This window comes from Pleurodeles waltl, chromosome 4_1 (genome assembly GCF_031143425.1).
Source record: "Pleurodeles waltl isolate 20211129_DDA chromosome 4_1, aPleWal1.hap1.20221129, whole genome shotgun sequence".
In the NCBI taxonomy this organism is placed as follows: Eukaryota; Metazoa; Chordata; class Amphibia; order Caudata; family Salamandridae; genus Pleurodeles; species Pleurodeles waltl.
In genome coordinates this window covers 36,304,339-36,325,196 of record NC_090442.1, presented here as the reverse complement: position 1 = coordinate 36,325,196, position 20,858 = coordinate 36,304,339, and the positions used below count along the sequence as shown (strand labels likewise).

Here is a 20,858-nt window from a genome sequence, read left to right as displayed (position 1 = left end):
CACTCAGGGACTTCATCAGGGCTCCTTCATCGCTAGTAGAAGACAAAGGCTTTCAGTCAGGTAAAGGCAAATCATATTGTACATCTCCAATTGGTCCAGTAGTGTTTCTATTGATACACTTATCAAGCCCCTGCTATTTCAGATGTTTTGATCTCCCATATAGTATTTACAAGCAGCGTGTACCAAAGTAGATGCTGAAATTGGTTCACTTCCATCACAAAAGTCCATGGGTCACCCTGAGTTAGGGAATGGCATTATGGCTGCAGGTCTCAGCAGTGGTGAGATAATATAGTGCCTTTAATAAAACAGAGACTTTGCAACACTGAAAAAGACCCAATGTATACAAATGGCCTGCTTTAAATTTGAGCGGATGGGTTACTCCATCAGAAATGTGACAGATATCCCATCTGCTCTATTAAAAGTGCATTATAAGTGTAATGGGGCAGACGGGACATATGTCACACTTTCAGGCAATAACCTGTCCAACAAGTGTTGTAGGAGGAGCAAGAACCAACATTATAGGACTGGGGCCTTGAAGCAGGCATAGTCCCAGAAGCATTGAAAAAGGGATCTGAGTTTGAAAGAGAAGGCTGATAGCAAATGAACCATTCAGTATTTTCTTGGAATGCCCTAGAGTGTTTCGTAGGATGCGTTTGTCTTCATATTGTCTGATACCTGAACCCTCACCTGGATCTCCACCTCGAGGCAGGCAGCCTCCAGGGTTTGAGTGTTTGTGATTCCTGATGCTCTGCTCCCCTCAACTAATGGGACAAAGTGGTAACACCCACACAGCAAGTGGCCATGGGAGGCAGCAGAAATAGGATACACTGTACACCAGTACCCAGTACAGATGGAAGTAGGCCCAGAGAGAAACACACACCTAACTGTGCACCTCCTCTGTTTGTAACGCATAAGCACATACCTGTGCACTTCCTCTGTTTGTACCTCACAAGAACCTACCTGTGCACCTCCTCTGTTTGTACCTCCCAGGTGAGCTTCTGAAATGAAGTATGTCATCCCAGCACTGACAACTTTGGCCTCTAGACCATCAGGCCATTATGCGACTTCTGCTGAACCCTGCAGAGTGAGTGCAGACAGAGGGGAGTAGGGGAGCTGAATGACAGGAAATGAGGTAAACCTGAAAATAAGAAATATGGAAAGGTAGAAATGCTGCATCACCTATGGACAGCTGACACATCTCCCGCTCTGCCAGATGCCCATTCAGTCACAAAGGAGCATCCAGGGCCCCAAACCGACAACATTAGGTCAGATACCATTTACAGATAGAAAAAAGGGAAAAAGATTAATCTGCAAACATCTGTTGCAGGGATATGTGATGTGATGAATTCTCCATAAGGATTAAATGGCTGCTATCGTTGAACATTAAATTATATGAATCAATGTTTGCTTGCCTTATCTATGCGTATAATGTAAAGGATGGGCATTACAATGAACCCCTCATTCTGTACCTTGTCTCTCAGGGGCAGAAGCAGGCCCTGTATTTCAGGCAGATGGACAGATGTTACGATGATAGGAAACCCACCTGAACTCACAATAATGCTAAAATCTTCCAGGTTAGAAGAGACCAGAAGGGCTTAAAGCAGGGGATCTGTTGAAAGTGTCAAAGGTGACAATGGACAGCAAGGTAAAGACAGGAGTTGGCATTTAAGTTGATCCAGTATGAAGGGTAAAGCATACAGAAGAGGTATGTAAATGGAGTTATTTTACTTCCTGAAGAGTTAACTTTGTTATATACTTCCTGATGAGTTACCTTTGTTATACACTTCCTGAAGAGTTACAGAATATACAGCTGCCCAGCCTGATCCCTCTCTTTTCCTCACAATCTGTTCTTGTTTCAATGAAATCTTGTCCTGACAAGGATCCAGGGGACTAGAGGGTGAGAGAGGGGGACAGTGGGGTGCTGCCATTGGGGAGACATATACTTCACACTGAATGTGATTCACTACTATGGCTGACTACAGGCTGGTAACATGGAACATCTGTGGTATGGGGACCATCGCTAGACGCCACAAGATCCTGGCGTATCTGAAGAGAAGAGGGGTCCACAAAGCATTACTCAAAGAAACACATTACTGCACAGGAGGCTGACAGGCTGTGACGTAGATGGAGGAGGCAGAAATATGGCACCACATTTGTGGCTTTCGCATAGTGCACACTGATATGGATGAGGGCCAGGGTCCCTTTCGAAGTCACAGCCACTGATATAGATCAAGACGGCCGATATGTCCTGGTGGAGACATGTCACCTTGGGATGTATTAATACACCCAGCCAGGACCAGGTTCTGTTTCTGCATACCCGCTCGGGCCGATTGGCTGGATTCTTGGGGGGATAACTACTGGTTGGTGGAGACTTTATTTGCCAAGCGATAGGCCCTCAATCCCTACGTGGAGGCTCCAGCCAGCGGCGGCGGAAGCCAAAACCTATAGACCCACTTCAAAGAACACATTAACATCAATAAGGGGTCCACCTCTGCCCGAAGTCTAGAATGGGAGACCTTAAAGGTAGTGACACAAGGACATTGTATATGACAGATGGTGGGAATCCGGCGAACCCTCAAGTGAGACCTAAGCTGCCCAGAGAGGGATATACAGGATAGAGATGATGAACAAGGCACAAGTCAGGGGGTGCAACAACGGCTGCTTAATACAAGTGAGGCATATTATGAGACCATGGAAAGGCTGCGTTGCCACAACTACCAGAGGTACTTGGCTTCAGTACATGAAGAGGGTAAATCCGGCAGAATGCTAGCTTGGTTGGTGCGTCCTGGAAATGAGTGCATCCTGATTAAAAGCCTCTGCGTGGCAAATGGGAAGAGTGTATATTCCCTGACAGGTATAAACAATGCGTTTAAAACCGATTACAGGCCCCTTTACAGACAACCTGAGGATGAGCTGCCACTGACGTTGGGACATCAGTTTACAGACACTGCCACTATGATTACTTGAACAGGCAGACAGGGACCCCCTGGGTGGGCCAATAACATTAAAGGACATTAAAGCCACCACTAAACAACTGGCAGCGGGCAAAATGCTGGGCACAGACGGACTCTCTGTAGAGTTCTATGCAGCGATCCTGGCACCCAAATTGGTTGAACTGTACACGGAAGCGTACAACAAGGGGATACGTACAGAGACAATGAGGGAAGCGCTAGTGGTCCCCTTGCCCAAAACTAAATTTAAAGTGACTGATTTCTGACCACTGTCTATGCTGAACTGCGACTTCACAATACTGAGTAAAGCCATGGCTAATCAACTACTCCCTCATATCCCCCAACTAATACATGAAGACCAAAATGGCTTTATACCCGCACGCAACACATCACTGAACCATAGGTGTTTATACTCACTATTGCAGATTCCTCACGACATGCAATACCCTAATGCTATGCTCCTTTCAATTTACCTGGACAAAGCATTCGACTCACTGAGGTGGGAATATTTGCGGGCGGTGATGATTAGGATGGGACTGGGTGAACGATGGGTGCAGTGGGTGGAGCTACTATATAGTTTCCCAGTGGCAAGAGTGAGGACAAGCAGGACAATATCCGAAGCCTACAGAGTATTCCGAGGCACCAGGCAAGGCTGTCTCCTCTCCCCCCTACTATTTGCCATAGCTATTGAGCTCCTTGCGGCTAAGTTCCGCATGCAAGGACGTAACAGAGGAGTGCTGTGGGGCACCACTAATCATATTATCTTGTTGTTTACAGATGACCTCTTAGTTTACGTGCAAGATGGAATTAAAGTGAACAGTAAAAAAAATTGTGTTTTCCCGCTGCTTGCGGACACTGTACGCCCCGTCACCTGTCCCCCTGATACTCCTTGTTCTCCCCGCACGTTTAAATACCTGGGGATACAAATATTTCACGACCCTCGAGATTTCCAAGATAAAAACCTAAGTAAAACACTCAGGTCCCTACGATCTTGTGTAACATTTTGGCGCTCCCTTAGGCTTTCCCTGATGGCATGTGTGTCCCTGTCCCAAATGATTATGCTGCACTGCTTATTATATTTCTATATTAACCTCCCAGTGAACATACCAACACCCTGGTTTAAAGACCTATATACTGCCCTTAGGGAACTCGTCTGGGATTGTGGCCGACAACGAACATCCCTCTCTACTCTCTGCCAACCTACCGACGGAGGCGGCCTGGGGGTGCCAGCCTTTGAGTTGTATTATCTGGCTGGCCAACTACAGTGGATTGCAAAATGGATTGCGGAAAGGAACCACTTGGACCTGGATACATCCCAGGGGAGGGTCAGCAATGACCTGTTATTAGCTAAGATGCTCGACCCCAAGGTCCCCCTTCTGGCCGAGAGTGCACTCCTGACGGCGGCTCTGACCTGCTGCGACAGGGGCTGAGGCGCACTGACATGAAGGTCCCATACACCCGAGCTGCCGTTGACGGGTGTACCTTATGGGACACCGGTCCGCCCATTCACGGGACGTCACCTGCGGACCTGGATGGAGGCAGATGGGGTGACACTGGGGGACTGCTTGCAGACTGCTGTTCTAATGCCATTCGAATGGCTGGGTTCCAAACTGGGGTGGCGTGGTGAGCAAAAAAATGATGGATTAAACCCAGATCTTTGTGACTGGGGGTGAATGTTTGATTTGTTCTGCATTCGGTCCATCATCTGTTTTTTTTGCATTTGAAGATCTCACTTCAGGGACTCGATTACTGGTGGGGCAGACCCTCACCTAGCGAGCCCTGATGCATGCTATAAGGGGTTTATGGAGCACGGTGAATGCAGAAGCTGGTGTGCATAAAATACTCTAGCTCTTACTTACAATGGGAGAGGGTGCCCACTTAGTCACCTGGCTCTACACAGCCCTCAACAAGATGCCTCAGAAGTCACAGTTATGTTTAAAGTTTTGATTGGTAATGTTGAATAACTGATCTCAGATAGGATACCCTTACTGCATTGATCCATAGGTTCCTGCATGCTGAATGTTTAAACTGGACCCAATGTATGAACCTGAAACTGACAATGTCCCTGCTGCAATACCTGCCAGGAGATAATAACCCTACTATATTTTGTGTATGAAACAAATACTATGCTATGTCAACCTTGACCATGAGATGTAATGCTTTTAAAAATACCAATTATTAAAGTTTAAAAAAAAAAAGAAATCTTGTCCATATGCATCTACTTAAAACTGTATCAGTAGCACGTGGATGCTCCATGACCGCCCTTTCTTTACTAAGTTACTCTGTGAACACTGGTAAATCACCTCCTTTTCAGAAGTTAAGAATATGTGACATGATCGACAGAACGTTTAGTTAAATATCTGTGTATGATGAAATAGTCCTTGCTAAGTTTCAAAGACAGTAAAGAATAGAGGAATTTTACACCAATTTAAACATTGTGATTTCATATGCCATTATGTTTACACTTAGTAATTCTAAATATCTTCACATCCAACAGAGAACAAGCCTCGAATGTATGAAATGATTATGAATAATAAAACTAATGCTGTCAATCTGAAAAACAAAACAGAAAAACCAAGATCCAGTATTCAGGAAAACATCAGGGCAATGAGAGACAGAGGAACCTGCACATAAACTGACAGATCCTGGAAGAAGCAGTCATGGGCATTTCAGTGGATGCAAGAGTCTGAGCATTGCACCTCCACACTACGAGACTAAGAAATGACCTCTAGAAAATAAAGGCAACAACAATAACAAACCACCTCCTGTATAAACAGGTGTCCAATACCAACTTTTTCCATGAGGTCATTATGATGTGGTCACAGCAGTGCTTTGTTTTCTAAAGCGATAAGAGTCCATCATTCAGCCCTCTAGGAGTATTGTAAACTCCTTCTGGCCAAACCACAGCAACCAGAGGAAAGCACAACGGAGAAGAGCCAGAGAACTGAAGGATAAAGAAAAGAGGAGTTCTGCTATCTCCAACGGACTGTCCCAATTTGCACCAGCCAGAAGGAAGATGAGTCTTTACCCACAAGCTTGCAAAACTATAATCCAATCTAAAGACGCAATAACCTACAAGGAACCTTATGAATATTATGAGTGTGGCAAGTATTTAATGGCTATTGCAGGTTATTGTTAAATCCGAAATCATATGTGCAAAATACCACACATAGACAGGACGTGTTAAGATAACACAAGTGCTTTATCAGCCATGTTGGCCCATCAGGAAACACTGTCTTGGGATGTAGACAAATATATACCCACCCCAGAGACACTAACCAAGAAAAATAAATCGTACACATTTAGTGAGAGCTTTAGGTTCTCATCTCTATTAAAGCGCCATCAACGAACACACACAGGAGAAAAAACTATTAAGTGCAGTGAATGTAGGAAGAAGACATTTAGTCAGTCAGCACAACTAAAAGAGCATCAACGAACACACAGAGGGGAAAAACCTTTTAGGTGCAGTGAATGTGTGAAGAGATTTAGTCACTTGTCAACCCTACAGAGGCATCAGCGAACACACACAGGGGAAAAACCATTCAAGTGTAGTGAATGTGCAAAATGCTTTAATCAATTATCACACCTCAAAACACATCTGCGAACACACACAGGGGAAAAGCCATTTCAGTGCAGTGAATGTGTGAAGAGCTTTAGTCGATTAGCAAACCTACAAAGACATCAGCGTACACATAAAGTGAAAAAACAATACCCCTGCAATGAATGTGCAGAGTGCTTTAGTCAGTTATCACACCTACGAAGACATCAGCAAATCCACATAGGAGAAAACCCATACCTTTGCAGTGAATGTGGAAGAGGTTTTAGAGACTCATCCACATTAAGGACTCATCAACGCACACACACAGGGGAAAAACCATTCAAGTGCAGTGAATGTACAAAGTGTTTTAGTCAGTTATCACACCTACGAAGACATCAGCAAACCCACACAGGGGAAAACCCATACCATTGCAGTGAATGTGGAAGAGGTTTTAGTGACTCATCAACATTAAGGACTCATCAACGCACACACACGGGGGAAAAACCATTCAAGTGCAGTGAATGTGCAAAGTGCTTTAGTCAGTTATCACACCTACAGAGACATCAGCGAACACACACTGGGGAAAAAACATTCAAGTGTAGTGAATGTGTGAAGAGCTTTAGTCGGTTATCACACCTACAAAGACATCACCAAACACACACAGGGGAAAAACCATTAAAGTGCAGTGAATGTGGAAGAGGTTTTAGAGACTCAACAACATTAAGGACCCATCAACGAACACACACAGGGGAAAAACCATTCAAGTGCAGTGAATGTGTAAAGAGCTTTAGTCATGTATCAGCCCTAAAAAGACATCAGCGCACACACACACACACTATTAGTAACTCTTCAGCATTAAGGAATCATCAGTGAACACACACAGGGGCAAAGCCATTTGATTGCACTAAATCTGTGAAGAGATTTTGTCATCTATTAGGCCTACAAAGACATCAACAATTACACATATGGGAAAAAAACACTCGGGCTCAGTGAATGTGTGAAAAGGTTTAGTTGATTATTATACCTACACAGACATCAGCGAACACACACTGGGGAAAAACTATACAAGTGTTGTGATTGTGGAAGTCTGTTTAGTGACTTTGTAACATTAACAATTAATAAGTGAACACTCACAGGGGAACAACCTTTCAATTGCACTGAATGTGTGAAGAACTTTAGTCACTTATCAGGCCTACAAAGACATCAGCGAACACAGAAAGATAAAATGTCAATTATGTGGGACATTCAAATTCCAGATGATAGAAGACCCGACTAGTGAGAAAAGAAAAAGCACAGATATTGATACCTGTAGGTTAATCAAAAGTGTCTGTTTTCAGTGACTGTTCACTTTTGCACACATAGCAAAACAACATGATATATCAGGAAACACACTGGGAGACTAGCACAATGTTGACTAAAATTTAAGAAATGTTGTTTTTTATTCAGTTGCAAAGAAAAATATTCTAGCACACCTGTTCATGCTACCTGTAAAAGCAACACTATGAACAATACTGGGACTAACAAGGGTATGTTCAGCTAACGTTCGGGATTAGTCATAAAACTTATAAACTCCACACACTCAGACTGAGTCCCTGCAAGAAGAACTAATTTAACAATCACACGCTGGTTAATGTTCACAGCTGACCGTGGTGTTTGGTTGTTTTCATAAAACATTGATGGTTCCGTGACAGCAACCAGAGAACAGTGTCCAAAAGCACAATACATGAAAGGACCAGAATGTGAACTGTAACTCTCAGGGTTAATGCTTCCCATGCATGATATTTACCACTCAAGCCCTGATGCAGAAGAAGCGATGCTAATGTCCATCATCACATGCACCTGTCAATGCACCCATCATAGTGGCACTTCCCCAGAGGTGTGTAACACTGAGATGGATCTTGGCTCAACCCATACAATGTAAATGGTTCACTGTTAGATTAATTAAATATATAGAGGTGTTTTATGAGTTTCATATTTACAGAGAATCCTTTAATCAAATCCTAACTGGTTAAAGGACAGAATTAGGTCATGATTGCACAGTTCTTTATAGAAATTGTTGTGGAATGAAGGGGCCCAGTACAAAGAGGTTCTCATAAAACTATGAGCACCATGAACGGGTGAAGGGTCAGCAGTTATAAAGTTATGGTTATTTGAGAGTCTGAATTTTGTTGAAACGTACATGCAAAGATCACATCTAGAACGTTGCTCTTCCTGTGTCTCAAACAAACTCAGCTCTTTATGCTTTTTTCATAATATGGGAGGATGTGTCCCTGAGCCTAGTAAGGACGTGCAGTGCTAAAATTCTAGCAAAGGCAAACTATGAGGCTATTAAGCTATTGTCGTATGTTACTTGTAAAAAATAATTTTGTGGGTTTGTCTGGGGGCTAGTAGTTCCATAGTCCTATGGGTGCTTACCTATAAATATTTCAGAGAGTGATATATTATAATGTTATTTCAGAGAGTGATATATTATAATGTAATTCGAAATGTCATCAGTAATCACTGACCATGTCACACGTGATGTAATATGTGAGGTCATAAGCAGCGCATTGCGGCAGTGTAAGTTATTGTTAGCACAAGTAACTATAACTGCTGAGTTTCTTTGGTTTTGTTCCTGTAAAATCTGAACCTTACTATATTGTCCATGTAACTTTGTTTTTTTCAGTCAATTCCTAAATTTTGTAAAATTCTATTTTCTAAGTATAACGTCCCTGTAACCTTGTTTTTTTCAGTGAATTAAGTATCATATCCTGCCTTACCCCACATTTAGCCTTGTTCAAAAAGTACATTTTGACGTTTTACACATACTGAGTTCACTTTCATGTAGTTTAACACACTATAAGACTGTCTCATATACAAAAATATTGGCAGTAGAAATACAGTGTGGATGACAAATTGTCATCTATTGGCTCACTCATGGACGTGTTGTCAGGGCTCTGGAGATGGGAAACTCCATTGGCAAAATGTACATATTACTATGAACAAATGCCGCTGCAGTATATGTATTGAACTAAGGTGAACCACAGGTGTTCAGGAGATAACCTGTTTTTAATCTGAAAGAATATACCTTGTTTTTACATAACGTTTGCTGCATCATTTACACATTTAAGTCTGACCCTTAGCTCTGCATTACTTACACATTGAATCAGTTGATGCATCCGCTCGTCCTTTGGGCCTTATAACTAAGTCTGACCCTTAGCTCCGCATTACTTACACATTGAATCAGTTGATGCATCCGCATGTTCTTTGGGCCTTATAACTAAGTCTGACTCTTAGCTCTGCATTACTTACACATTGAATCAGTTGACGCATCCGCTCGTTCTTTGGGCCTTATAACTAAGTCTGACCCTTAGCTCCGCATTACTTACACATTGAATCAGTTGACGCATCCGCTCGTCCTTTGGGCCTTATAACTAAGTCTGACCCTTAGCTCCGCATTACTTACACATTGAATCAGTTGGTGCATCTGCTCGTTCTGTGGGCCTTATAACTAAGTCTTACCCTTAGCTCCGCATTACTTACACATTGAATCAGTTGATGCATCCGCTCGTTCTTTGGGCCTTATAAATAAATGTGACCCTTAGCTCTGCATTACTTACACATTAAATCATAACTAAGTCAGACCCTTAGCTACGCATTACTTACACATTGAATCACTTTATGCATCTGCACGTTCTTTGGGCCTTATAGCTAGATATCACCCTTATCTCTGCATTACTTACACATTGAATCAGTTGACGCATCTGCTTATTCTTTGGGCCTTATAACTAAATGTGACCCTTAGCTCTGCATTACTTACACATTGAATCAGTTGATGCATCCGCTCGTTCTTTGGCCCTTATAACTGAGTGTGACCCTTAGCTCCGCATTACTTACACATTGAATCAGTTGATTCATCCACTCGTTCTTTGGACCTTATAACTAAGTATGACCCTTAGCTCTGGTCCCGCTTGGCTCCCCCCATGAATTTTGTGACTTGCCGAGCTGTTATTTTTACCAGAATGAAACCACTGAACCAGCAGATTCTGTTTGAAGAATGTGGTAAAATATTTAAATCCCACATCAAAAACCTTATTCTTAAATGTTCAGAAGGATTTGTCGTATGAATGTCAGAAGTAGCATTGACATTCATGAAGCTAAAGCAAGAAGTAGTGTGTGGCAGATAGAGAGAGGGAAAGAGAGATAACAGGAGTGAGCAAGACAAAGAAAGAGGGAGAAAAAATAAAGAAAGCGAGAAATAGGAGGGGGGGAAGAATGGCAAGTGAAAATAGGCCGAAGAAACAGCCAAATACTTGTCAATGTGTGACACCACTAGAGAAACAACTTTATAACCTGTGAACTTATATATTTATTTTCAATACCCGTAGACTAATGTCATTCCAATAAACAGGACACGAGTTGCAAGGAAGAAAGGGAGGGGGCTAATTCTCATATGCAAATCACAATGATTTCACATGTAGTGACATCACAAAAAGTGGTGTCAGGCCCTTATAATAATTCTCACATAAAAGGTTGACGGCCTACTTTAAAAACAAGAAACATAAAATAATGTTAAAAGAATATTTTGGTTTTACTTTTTTTACATCATGTGTTTTCCCCACTATCAATCTGTAACTAAACTTGGAAATGGCTGAAAGTGTAAATATTTTTAAACACATATGTGGAACTTGGAAATTATATTTTAAACCACCTTTTAGCAAATAAATAAAATGTGCTGTTAATTTGCATTTGTTTCCTGATGGTGTTCTATACCTATCCCCAAATCACAAAGGTTTTTTGATAGTCAGCAGTTCTCTAGTGCACACGCTCCAAACTTGTGCCTGGCGTGCGCTGCAGTTTTCCAGCTCTCCTTCCTCCACAGGTGGCTGAATTGTGGGACCAGGTTGTCAGTGGTCCAGGTGGACCAGCTGTAACCTCCCCCTCAGTCTCCTCCCACCCGCAGCTTTGTGTGCACCAGCTCCAGCTGAGCGCGTACCGGAGACTGGATTCTGCTGTCTACCCCCCAGCAACCGTGCCAGGGTAAAAAGGAAGTGAGGTGAGAGGAGGAACTCATGCCTGCCCGCTGACCTTTGCGGAGCAGAGCAGAGTGGCCTGGCTCGGCGGTTTGGCGTGTGTGCCCGCCTCTCATCCATCCGAGTGGAGTGGTTTGGAGCAGTTCGGCAGCTTGGCAGCCCAGTGGCATCCATCTGTCATCCACCGAGGAAGCACCCCTCCTCCCACCACTATACAGTATCGTATGCTGCCCCCGTGGCATGAGGCAGCCGTGAGGTGGTGAGCAGTGGGCGGCTGGCAAGTTTGGGAAAGCCTGATTAGTGTAAACAGCCCCCCTATCAGGAATTCACCAACAGACAATAGTAGTGCCGAAGTGGGAGTAGGTCAGGAGGTAGTGGCAGCACTGCAGAAAGAGTTTCAAAATAAGGAGGAGAGAATAGTAACTCATCAATTGGACTGCCTTAAAATAGACTAGTTTTGTGTCTCAAGCAACCAAGTGATAGGAGGACATTAAATAGCCCTAAGTATCAAACCTCAGATGGCACCCCTTTTTCAGCCCAGGTCCCTCAGTCTAACAGGAGTCTGGAAGCAAGAAGTGATACGTCCCCCTCCCCCTCCAATTTACCCTCTCCCCAATAATTGTGACTATGAAATATCAGTTGCAGTATTAGATTATATGGGGGACTCATTGGGATTGATTGTAGGGAGGTGAATCAAGAGGTGCTGCCAACAGGGGGAGGCAGGGATGTCATTCTTAGGAAAAGAAGCCATTATACAAGGGAATGTAATGATGGAAAACTGAGCACAACAGTACATCCGATGTAACCTGTCTGATCTGTATAAATTGGGTATAGATGAGGAAGTTAATGTTCAAATCGATGAAACTCTGGATTTGGCTAGGGAGTCCGAGGACTAAGTTCTATATTTTCCCATCATACAGATTGAGTAATAAAGGGGTGGAACCAATCGATATAAGTCCACCTAGCTCAAGGAAGGGGCCTGGGGATGGGGTCACGCCTCAGACAACTAAAGGTGACTGGGAGACCTCAGCAGAAGTAAAAAAGACTGCCCCCCTTGAAAAAGGTAGATGAATCAAATCAAATCAAACCATTAACATTTATAAAGCGCACTACTCACCCGTGCGGGTCTCAAGGCGCTAGGGGGAAGGGGTTACTGCTGCTCAAAGAGCCAGGTCTTGAGGAGTCTCCGGAATACGGAGTGGTCCTGGGTGGTCCTGAGGATGGTGGGGAGGGTGTTCCAAGTCTTGGCCGCCAGGTAGGAGAAGGACCTCCCACCCGCTGTGGAGCAGCGGATGCGGGGGACGGCGCCGAGAGCGAGGCTGGTGGAGCGTAGAAGACGGGTGGGGGCGTAGAATCTGAGGCGTCGGTTGAGGTATTCTGGTCCCTTGTTGTGGAGGGCTTTGTGTGCGTGGGTGAGAAGTCGGAAGGTGATCCTTTTGCTGACAGGGAGCCAATGCAGGTGTCTCAGGTGGGTGGAGATGTGGCTGTTGCGGGGTATGTCGAGGATGAGGCGGGCGGAGGCGTTTTGTATACGTTGCAGACGTTTCTGGAGTTTTGCGGTGGTCCCAGCATAAAGGGTGTTGCCGTAGATGACCCTCCTATGGGCCCCCCAGTTGTAAACACCATGACTGAGATGTTGGCAGCAATCCTGAATTCGATGCAAGCGACAGTTACAGCTCGTCGGTATCCCTTTGGGTGTCCAAGTGGACTTTTTAAATACACTGACTGTGTCTGTCTCCAGTATAGATGACAAACTAGAAAAATTAAATGATTGCAAGAGTCCAAACAAACCAGCTTAATGACTTTACTATCTGTTCATGTAAGGAGGTAGTGGACAACTTTGGATGGAATACTGAGGGAGAGCCGAGCTCCTCCCACAAAGGAGCACACACAGTGCATACAGATCAACAAAGCACCTGTTATGCCGCCAGCAGTATTACCCGCGGGACACACAGAGCAAAGCCGTCCGAGTGAGCAGGAAGACCTCGCCGAAAGGCTGTGTAACAGAAACCCCGTTACGAACCTAGAAATGGGCCAGAACGCAACCGAAGAGGAGCCCTCTGAATGGTACTCCAGGGCACAACAAAGAGAAACTCCCACAAAGAAGAGGAGTGGGAGTCCTATCTTCTCCAACATTTCTACTGGCCTGGGCTATACTCAGACGTACGGAGGTTTTGTGTTTCTTGTCCCATATGTCAGCTTACCAACCCCCCTCAACAGCCCAAAGCTCCCTTATATCCATCACCCATTATTGAGCCCCCGTTTACTCGGGTTGGTATGGCCTTGGTGGGTCCCTTAGTCACGTTGGCAAGGCGATACCATTACATTTTAGTTCTTGTTGACTATGCCACCAGGTACCCCAAGGCCATTCCGCTGAGAAACATGACTACTAGATTGGTGGCTCAAGCAATGGTTGAATTTTTTTCAAATGTAGGTTTCCCTAAAGAGTTATTAACAGATCAAGGAACACCTTTTATGTCCAAGTTAATGAAACAGATATGTGATCAGTTAGGTATCAAGCACTTGAGACCTCAGTATATCATCCACAAACAGACGGATTTGTGGAAAGATACAATAGTACAATTAAGTCACTTCTAAAAAATCAATTTCTAATGCTGGTAGGAATTGGGACAGAAAACTACCACTAGTATTGTTTGCCATTCGCACACATATTCAATCCTCCACCGGACAGTGTCCTTTCGAGTTCCTAGAAGTCTATTTGATATGGCAGCAGAAAACGGGGAACCTCCGCAGGCGGAAGAACAATAGAGAGCATTTTTTGTTTGCATGATAAATCACCCACTGAACTACAAACACTATTTAAGTTCATACCCCACTGACCACCACGAGCACCTCCCCGGTGACCCAAACCCCGATATTAAAGCAATTAGAACAACTTACCCCTTCCTTTGTTACGAGGGGGACCAGGCAAGATCTTGACCAGGAGAGAAATATCCCTCGTCACGAAAGCCTGTCAGCAAGGGCAAAGAAGCAGGATACGACCTAAAGGGACAGAAGAGAGGAAAACAACTTATGAACTTTCTATTCCCTACCTCATACAAGTTAAATAAAGATAAATCACCTGCCAAATTCCGAGTGTACCTAACTTATAACCTTATAACCCACAATAGGCTAGATCCACTAGAGGGTCGAGATAAAAGCACAGAAAAAAGAAAAGCAAGAAATGGCGGCTGGAGTATCTGAAGCCTCAGCCTCTCTAATGGGCTAAAGGGTAATAGGAAGGTATTTCCCCTTGCAATTGACAAAGAGGGAGTGGAAACGTGTGCGAAAGGGTAGGAAGAACGCCCAGCTTGCTTACTTAAGTGCCACAAAGGAAAGGGTTCCACTAGCAGAGGAAGGCAGCGAAGAAGACAAGACGTTAAAGATCGTGCAAATGCCAGAGGGTCCCTCCTGGCAAGAAATTGCAACGCCAGGGATTAATTGGTCTGAACCGAAAGGAGTGCTTACGATTGCTCAGCCATTGCAAGTATTAAGGCCATCTTTAGCCATAAAATTACTCCCAGAGGAAAAGGAAAGCACAATCAGTGGACACCTAGGCTCCATACCTGGGGACTAATGGCAGGAGAGGATGTTCCCACATCTCTGAATTGCCCCACGGTATTAAGAGGAGGTTATACGGCTCAGCGAAATCTGAATCCTGTAAATCATCAGATACCGATTGATCTGGAGCACGGGCATCAGTTACTTTGGATTCCCGAATGTAAATCAAGAGGGCCTCAGGATGTACTTAATCACTCAGATATTTTAAAAATAATAAAGGCTCTCCCAGGCCTAGACCATGTGACCTTTGAAGATATCCTGGCCATAAAATGTATGCAAGCAAGAGGGAGTCAGCAGTCGGATCCAACTTAAGCCAGTTTCCTGGCCCGGACCTCCCGGATCAAATCCTGGAAAGGAAAAGCTTCTGAAAGCGTGGGGCATTGAGGTAATCGCTTACCAAGGAGAGAGATAGCCATATCAGTTACTAGAGAAGCCAAGCCCTGACAAGGAAAATGACACTCCATGGTCTGTACTACGAGGGACAAATAGGAAATTTAACTGTGGGGAAGTCAACGAAGGAGCTGAAACCCAGTTTAATGTGAGTGTTGAAATCTCAAGAGAGGAGGAGTACAGGAAGGTTCAAATAAGACGTGACTCTGTGGACAATTGGAACTGGTTGCCCACAGTGTTATCACATGGAATGCTCTGTAAAAGCTGAATAGCAACTCAACAGACCCCACTTCCACAGGAGGAACTGAGCATCTTCTCATGGAATATAGAGGGTCTGCAGGCAAAAATCGAAGATCCAGTGGTCACCCAATTCCTAGGCACATTGAATATCATAATAATCCAAAAATCATGGGCACAAGCAATTATACCCCTTATTAGGTATGAAGAATTCACTAAACCGGCAGAAAAACCCAGCATTTTTGGAAGGGCAAAAGATGGCTTGGTGATGTATATTAACATTTACATCTCTGTTAAGATCTCAGAACTTCACATGGACAACCTGCCCTTCTTGTACATCCATTTTGATGGCTGGGCAAAGAATATACGTGAACCTCTCATCCTAATTAATGTATACATTAATACAAAAAGAAAGACTGTTGAAGCCGATAATTTCATATCTTGTTTGCTTCATCTAAAAAATGTGATTGGTCTGGCATATTGGTTAGTCTCAGGTGATTTCAATCTTAATCTATTTCATCACCTGAGTGACAAACACGTACAAATAGCTGGATTTGTGCCAAGCCAAAGCATGCCATAATCGTGAGAAAAGAGAAGATTGGAGAGAAGTTAATAAAGGCATGTGAGCTATCGGGTCTACTTACATTGAATTTTCAAAATCCAGCCGATATTTCACCGGCATGGACAAGAGCTTCAGGAGACGTAGTTTCATATCTAGACTACAGGCTGGTAAATTTCTTATTATATGAGCATGTGAGTGAGTTCAAAGTCTCTGTTCGTAAGGAGAGTGACCATAATCCCCAGATAATTAAGGTACATGCAACTATATGTAAGCAGAACACATTGTCAGTCCTCAAGGGGGAAATTAGCACTTAAAATGTAAAGCAACTAAAATGGAGCTCCCAGACAGTTAAGGCCCAAGCAGAAAAGGCTGTGGCCAGTTTGGAGTGCATGGCCAGCGGAAATACAAACCTGATATCTGTGTGGGAGGGCTTCGCTAAAGAATGAACAAACCAAGGTTCATCTGAGACAGTGTATAAGGGAGCCCATTTGAGGCGATGTAATGGAACAATAATGCCATGCACAGTTCGTAAGAGAAAAAATGTTGTGGGTAAGCAGTTGAGGCAACTGCGTAAATCCCCAGAGGACAAAACGTTATTAAGCAATCTCTGTGAACAAAGGAAGTTATTAAAAAGGGAGATATAGGGGGTTATTACAACTTTGGAGGAGGTGTTAATCCGTCCCAAATGTGACGGATATACCACCAGCCGTATTACGAGTTCCATAGGATATAATGGACTCGTAATATGGCTGGTGGTATATCCGTCACTTTACCGTCACTTTTGGGACGGATTAACACCTCCTCCAAAGTTGTAATAACCCCCTAAGTCTTTTAAAAAAGCCAGCAGGAAACACTATGGGCTAAATTGCAGCACACAGCAGCATCTGCAGATTCATAATGCGTTTGGAAACTTAATAACATTGAAAAGGGCTTGCGAGTGGCCCATAATACCAACATAAGTGAGGAAGCTTGGGTGGATTATTTGGAATCACATTACAAAGAAAGCACAGTGGAAGAAAACACCCCTGGTTACAGGAGAAGCACTTCTGGATTCCAGAGGAACAGAATATCTCCAGCGTTAGAAATAACTAAGATCATTGAAAAGTCACGATCTGATTGTCCACCCGGCCCCAATGGTCTACCCCAAGCACTGTTCAAACAATCAATGTCAAGATGGGCAACCTTCCTTGCAGCAATGTTCAATCAGATCTTGGCAACTGGCATCATTCCAAATAGTGAGCAGGGATCAATAATTCACCCAAATTATAAGGGAGGCATGACTTCCTCGCCAAGCAACTATCGATTAGTGGCACTTTTGGATGTGGACCATAAGTGTTTTTCCATGTGCCTACTGCAAGAACTAGAGTTCTGGGTTGTAGATTATAGCAGATTACCCATTAATCAAACTGGTTTTATTAAGAATAAAGGTATATTAACTAATCTCCAGGCACTGGATTTGATAGTTAATAGAGCAAAGGCAACTGGGACCCCACTTTACATGTGCTTTGTTGATTTTAAATCAGCCTTTGACTGTGTCCCTCGCGGCAAACTCTGGGTAAAATCACAGCGATGGGGCTTGCCTTTGAATATCCTGCACGCTATTAGACTGCTTTACTCCGATACCTGGGTAAAAACTAAGCTCGGAGAGGGTTCAAACAACCTCTGGCCTAAAACGAGGCTGTGTTTTAGCAGAACTTCTTTTTAATTTATATATTGCCGATCTTTCTATAGCCCTAGTCAGTCAGTTAGTACATTCACCTACCCTCGGCAGCCGTGAACTGTCCAACCTGTTGTATGCAGATGATCTGCTGCTCCTTAGCAATTCAAGAATAGGTTTCCGAAGATTATTGAGCAGTCTAAGGGGGTCTACTAAGATCAATGGTCTGGAAATAAATCAAAGTAAAACAAAAGTGATTGTGTTTAATCGTAGACCTTCCAATCAGCGTAAATGGCACCTAACCGGAAAGCTAATTGAGGAAACGGCCACATATGCATATTTAGGGGTCAAGATAGACGCAAGAGGCTCGTATGCACCCCACAGGGAAGTGATAAAGGATCAAGCTCAGGCTCTTAACCACACCTTTGGAAGGTTAGCAAGATCTATATATGGGCATACCCTCATTCTGTTGGCACCAGTTATAAGAGCAAAGTTACTACCCACGCTTTCCTATGGTACAGAAATAACGAGGAGTGCGGAGAGCACTCTTTTGGATAAACTGATGGTAAAAGCATATAAGCAAGCTTTCTAGTTACCCGGGTCAACATCACCTGCCCAAGTCAGACTGGAATTTATGCTAGTAGCACAGTCACTTGCTAGACCGGCAGCTTTTGTTAAATGTGGTCATATATTGCGGGAATCCTCGGAAGTAACATTAGTGAATCTAGTTTGGCTGGAAATGAATCTTGAGAGGGGCAATAGTAACTATAAGAACCATCTGGAAAAAAGCAACTGCATCTGGGCAACCTTTGGGATTACAATATGCCTGGTTCAGCTTTTAGGAAAGTAGTTAAAAAGTCAACCAAGTTCCAGAGCTGGACAGAAGACGAGGAGTTATCCAAGCGGTCACACGGGTGGCTGGTGCTAACATCTTATAAAGCATGTAAGAGATCACCTACTTTGGCTGCGTCCTACTCCTTGATAATAAAGCAGAGTTTCCTAAGATTAAGACTTGGAGATATTCCAATGTTACATTTCCTACCTAAATGGAAGTAGGACGTTGTCAGTGGGAATCAGGAATGCCGGCTATGCCATTTGGCTGTGGAAGTGTTGCTGTATTTTGCCTTTGTATGCCCTGCACTGGTCAATCAGAGAAGAGAACTGACAAAAAAAAAAATGTATGTATTGGGAATCAGAGCCCGTAGACCAGCCCTCATCGAGTATTTTGATCCAAAGAATTAACTGCTGAATATTAGGCTCGTCCAGTTTCTAGAAAGTTTCACCACACTTGTTGTATCAACTAATTATTAACGAAGATTGAAACTGGGCTTAACGTGACATTCTGAGAAGATTTGGTGTCAAATGGTTAATTGCCTGTGAGGTTTGCCATCCATCAGTTCTGATATCTTGACTTGGCTCTGGAAGGATGAACAACATGCCTCCTTGGCACACCATGCTATCACAGAGTACCGGAGTTAATCTGGTAATAGCGCATGCTGACAAACAATATGGGGTCTGAATGTTAGACGCTACAATAACTGGTTTCTATGTTGACTGAACAACACGTTCTTGTTTTGCACTTTTTACTAATTTATGATATATTAAATATTAATTAAGATTGAATTATTAAGCATCTTTTGCACATCATATCTGCTAGAGAAGGGATCAATGAGGAACACGCATTTTATGTCCACATTTCAGCACGCTATGTTTGCTAATATTGAAAACTAAAGAAGCATCAGTGGCGCGATACCTACTAAGGTTGAAGCATAATTGACATGTGTTATAAGACTAATGAAATTAAATGTACACTTTGCCTAATTTTGCAAATGACAACTGCTTGTGAATGAAATTTGGGGTTGGGGCAGTGCTGGGTTGTTACGTTTAGGGTAAATTGATTTAGAGTCCAGTAGTTTCTGATATTTTGTCCTCTATGAAGTTGGAATAATATGTGCTCTCTTCATGATTGGTTTTCTTCATATACTTGGTTATATTTGTTTGCGGCTTCGTCCAAAAGAGGATTTCAGAGCTAAAATGTTTTATTGCTTTTAGTCTGACCAATATTATCACCTAACCTGAATTTTTATTGTTTTTTTATGATGGTTTTAATTAACTAATAAAATAAATTTAAACCATAAAAATCACAAAGGTGTTTCACATTAGCAGTGCATCAAGCAATAGAAGTGTTCATTTTGTCAACTTCTCTGTTCCCCTCTGGCGCCATTCACACAAATAAAGGTGGTCCTGGTGGGATGGGTCGTTACAAACACTCTGATGCCAGTATTTGCAGATGCAGGAACCTGCAGACCCATCCACCAGGTAACACCTCTCAGCCGCAGGCTGGGGCGCAAGGTGGAACTGAGTCCCTTTTCTACAAAATAGTGGAGGGCCTCCATCAAACTGCATCCTCCCCCGACGTGTACCCTGCTGATGAGGCAATAGTGAATTTGAGTAATGTATGATGAATTGAATTGACAGAAAGAAATGAGAGAAAGAGAACAAGAGAGTGAGATGCAGAAAGTATGGTGGAAGAGAAAATGAAAAAAGAGACATGAGACAAGGAGAAAGTAGAAACGGTTCACCCTTGGAAGATCATGCCCTTCTGTACATTTATATATAAAGACATAAAAAAAGGTAACAGTATAAAGCCTTGTCTAGCACCACTATTCAAGGCAAATTTGTACGCACACTCCCCTGCGGGCCCATAATGGACAGTAGCTTTAAGGTCCAAATGCAAGTCTCTAAGAAAAGTCCCGCCGTTTTATCAAAACCCACACCCATCAATATGTTTCAGAGCTTAGTCCTGTTAACCGTGTCCAAAGCAGAGCTGAGGTCCATGAACCCCAAATGAAGGGAGCCCGCCTTTGCCCTGGTGTACTTGGCTACAAGTAGGTAGAGATTAAGACCTTGGCCCACCTTGCCCTTCCAGGTTGGAAGCCATACTATACAT

General features: G+C 43.4%; 1 protein-coding gene across 1 annotated transcript in view; it reads left to right on the top strand.

The window, feature by feature from the left end:
• The window catches only part of LOC138287331 (zinc finger protein 271-like), a 147,276-nt gene that overhangs the window by 29,944 nt on the left and 96,474 nt on the right, over positions 1-20,858 (top strand). Inside the window, exon 2 of the mRNA XM_069227685.1 lies at positions 5,449-7,279. Coding sequence (XP_069083786.1) covers positions 6,163-7,279 — 1,117 coding nt within the window. The 5' untranslated portion in view covers positions 5,449-6,162. The remainder of the gene's footprint in view (positions 1-5,448; positions 7,280-20,858) is intronic.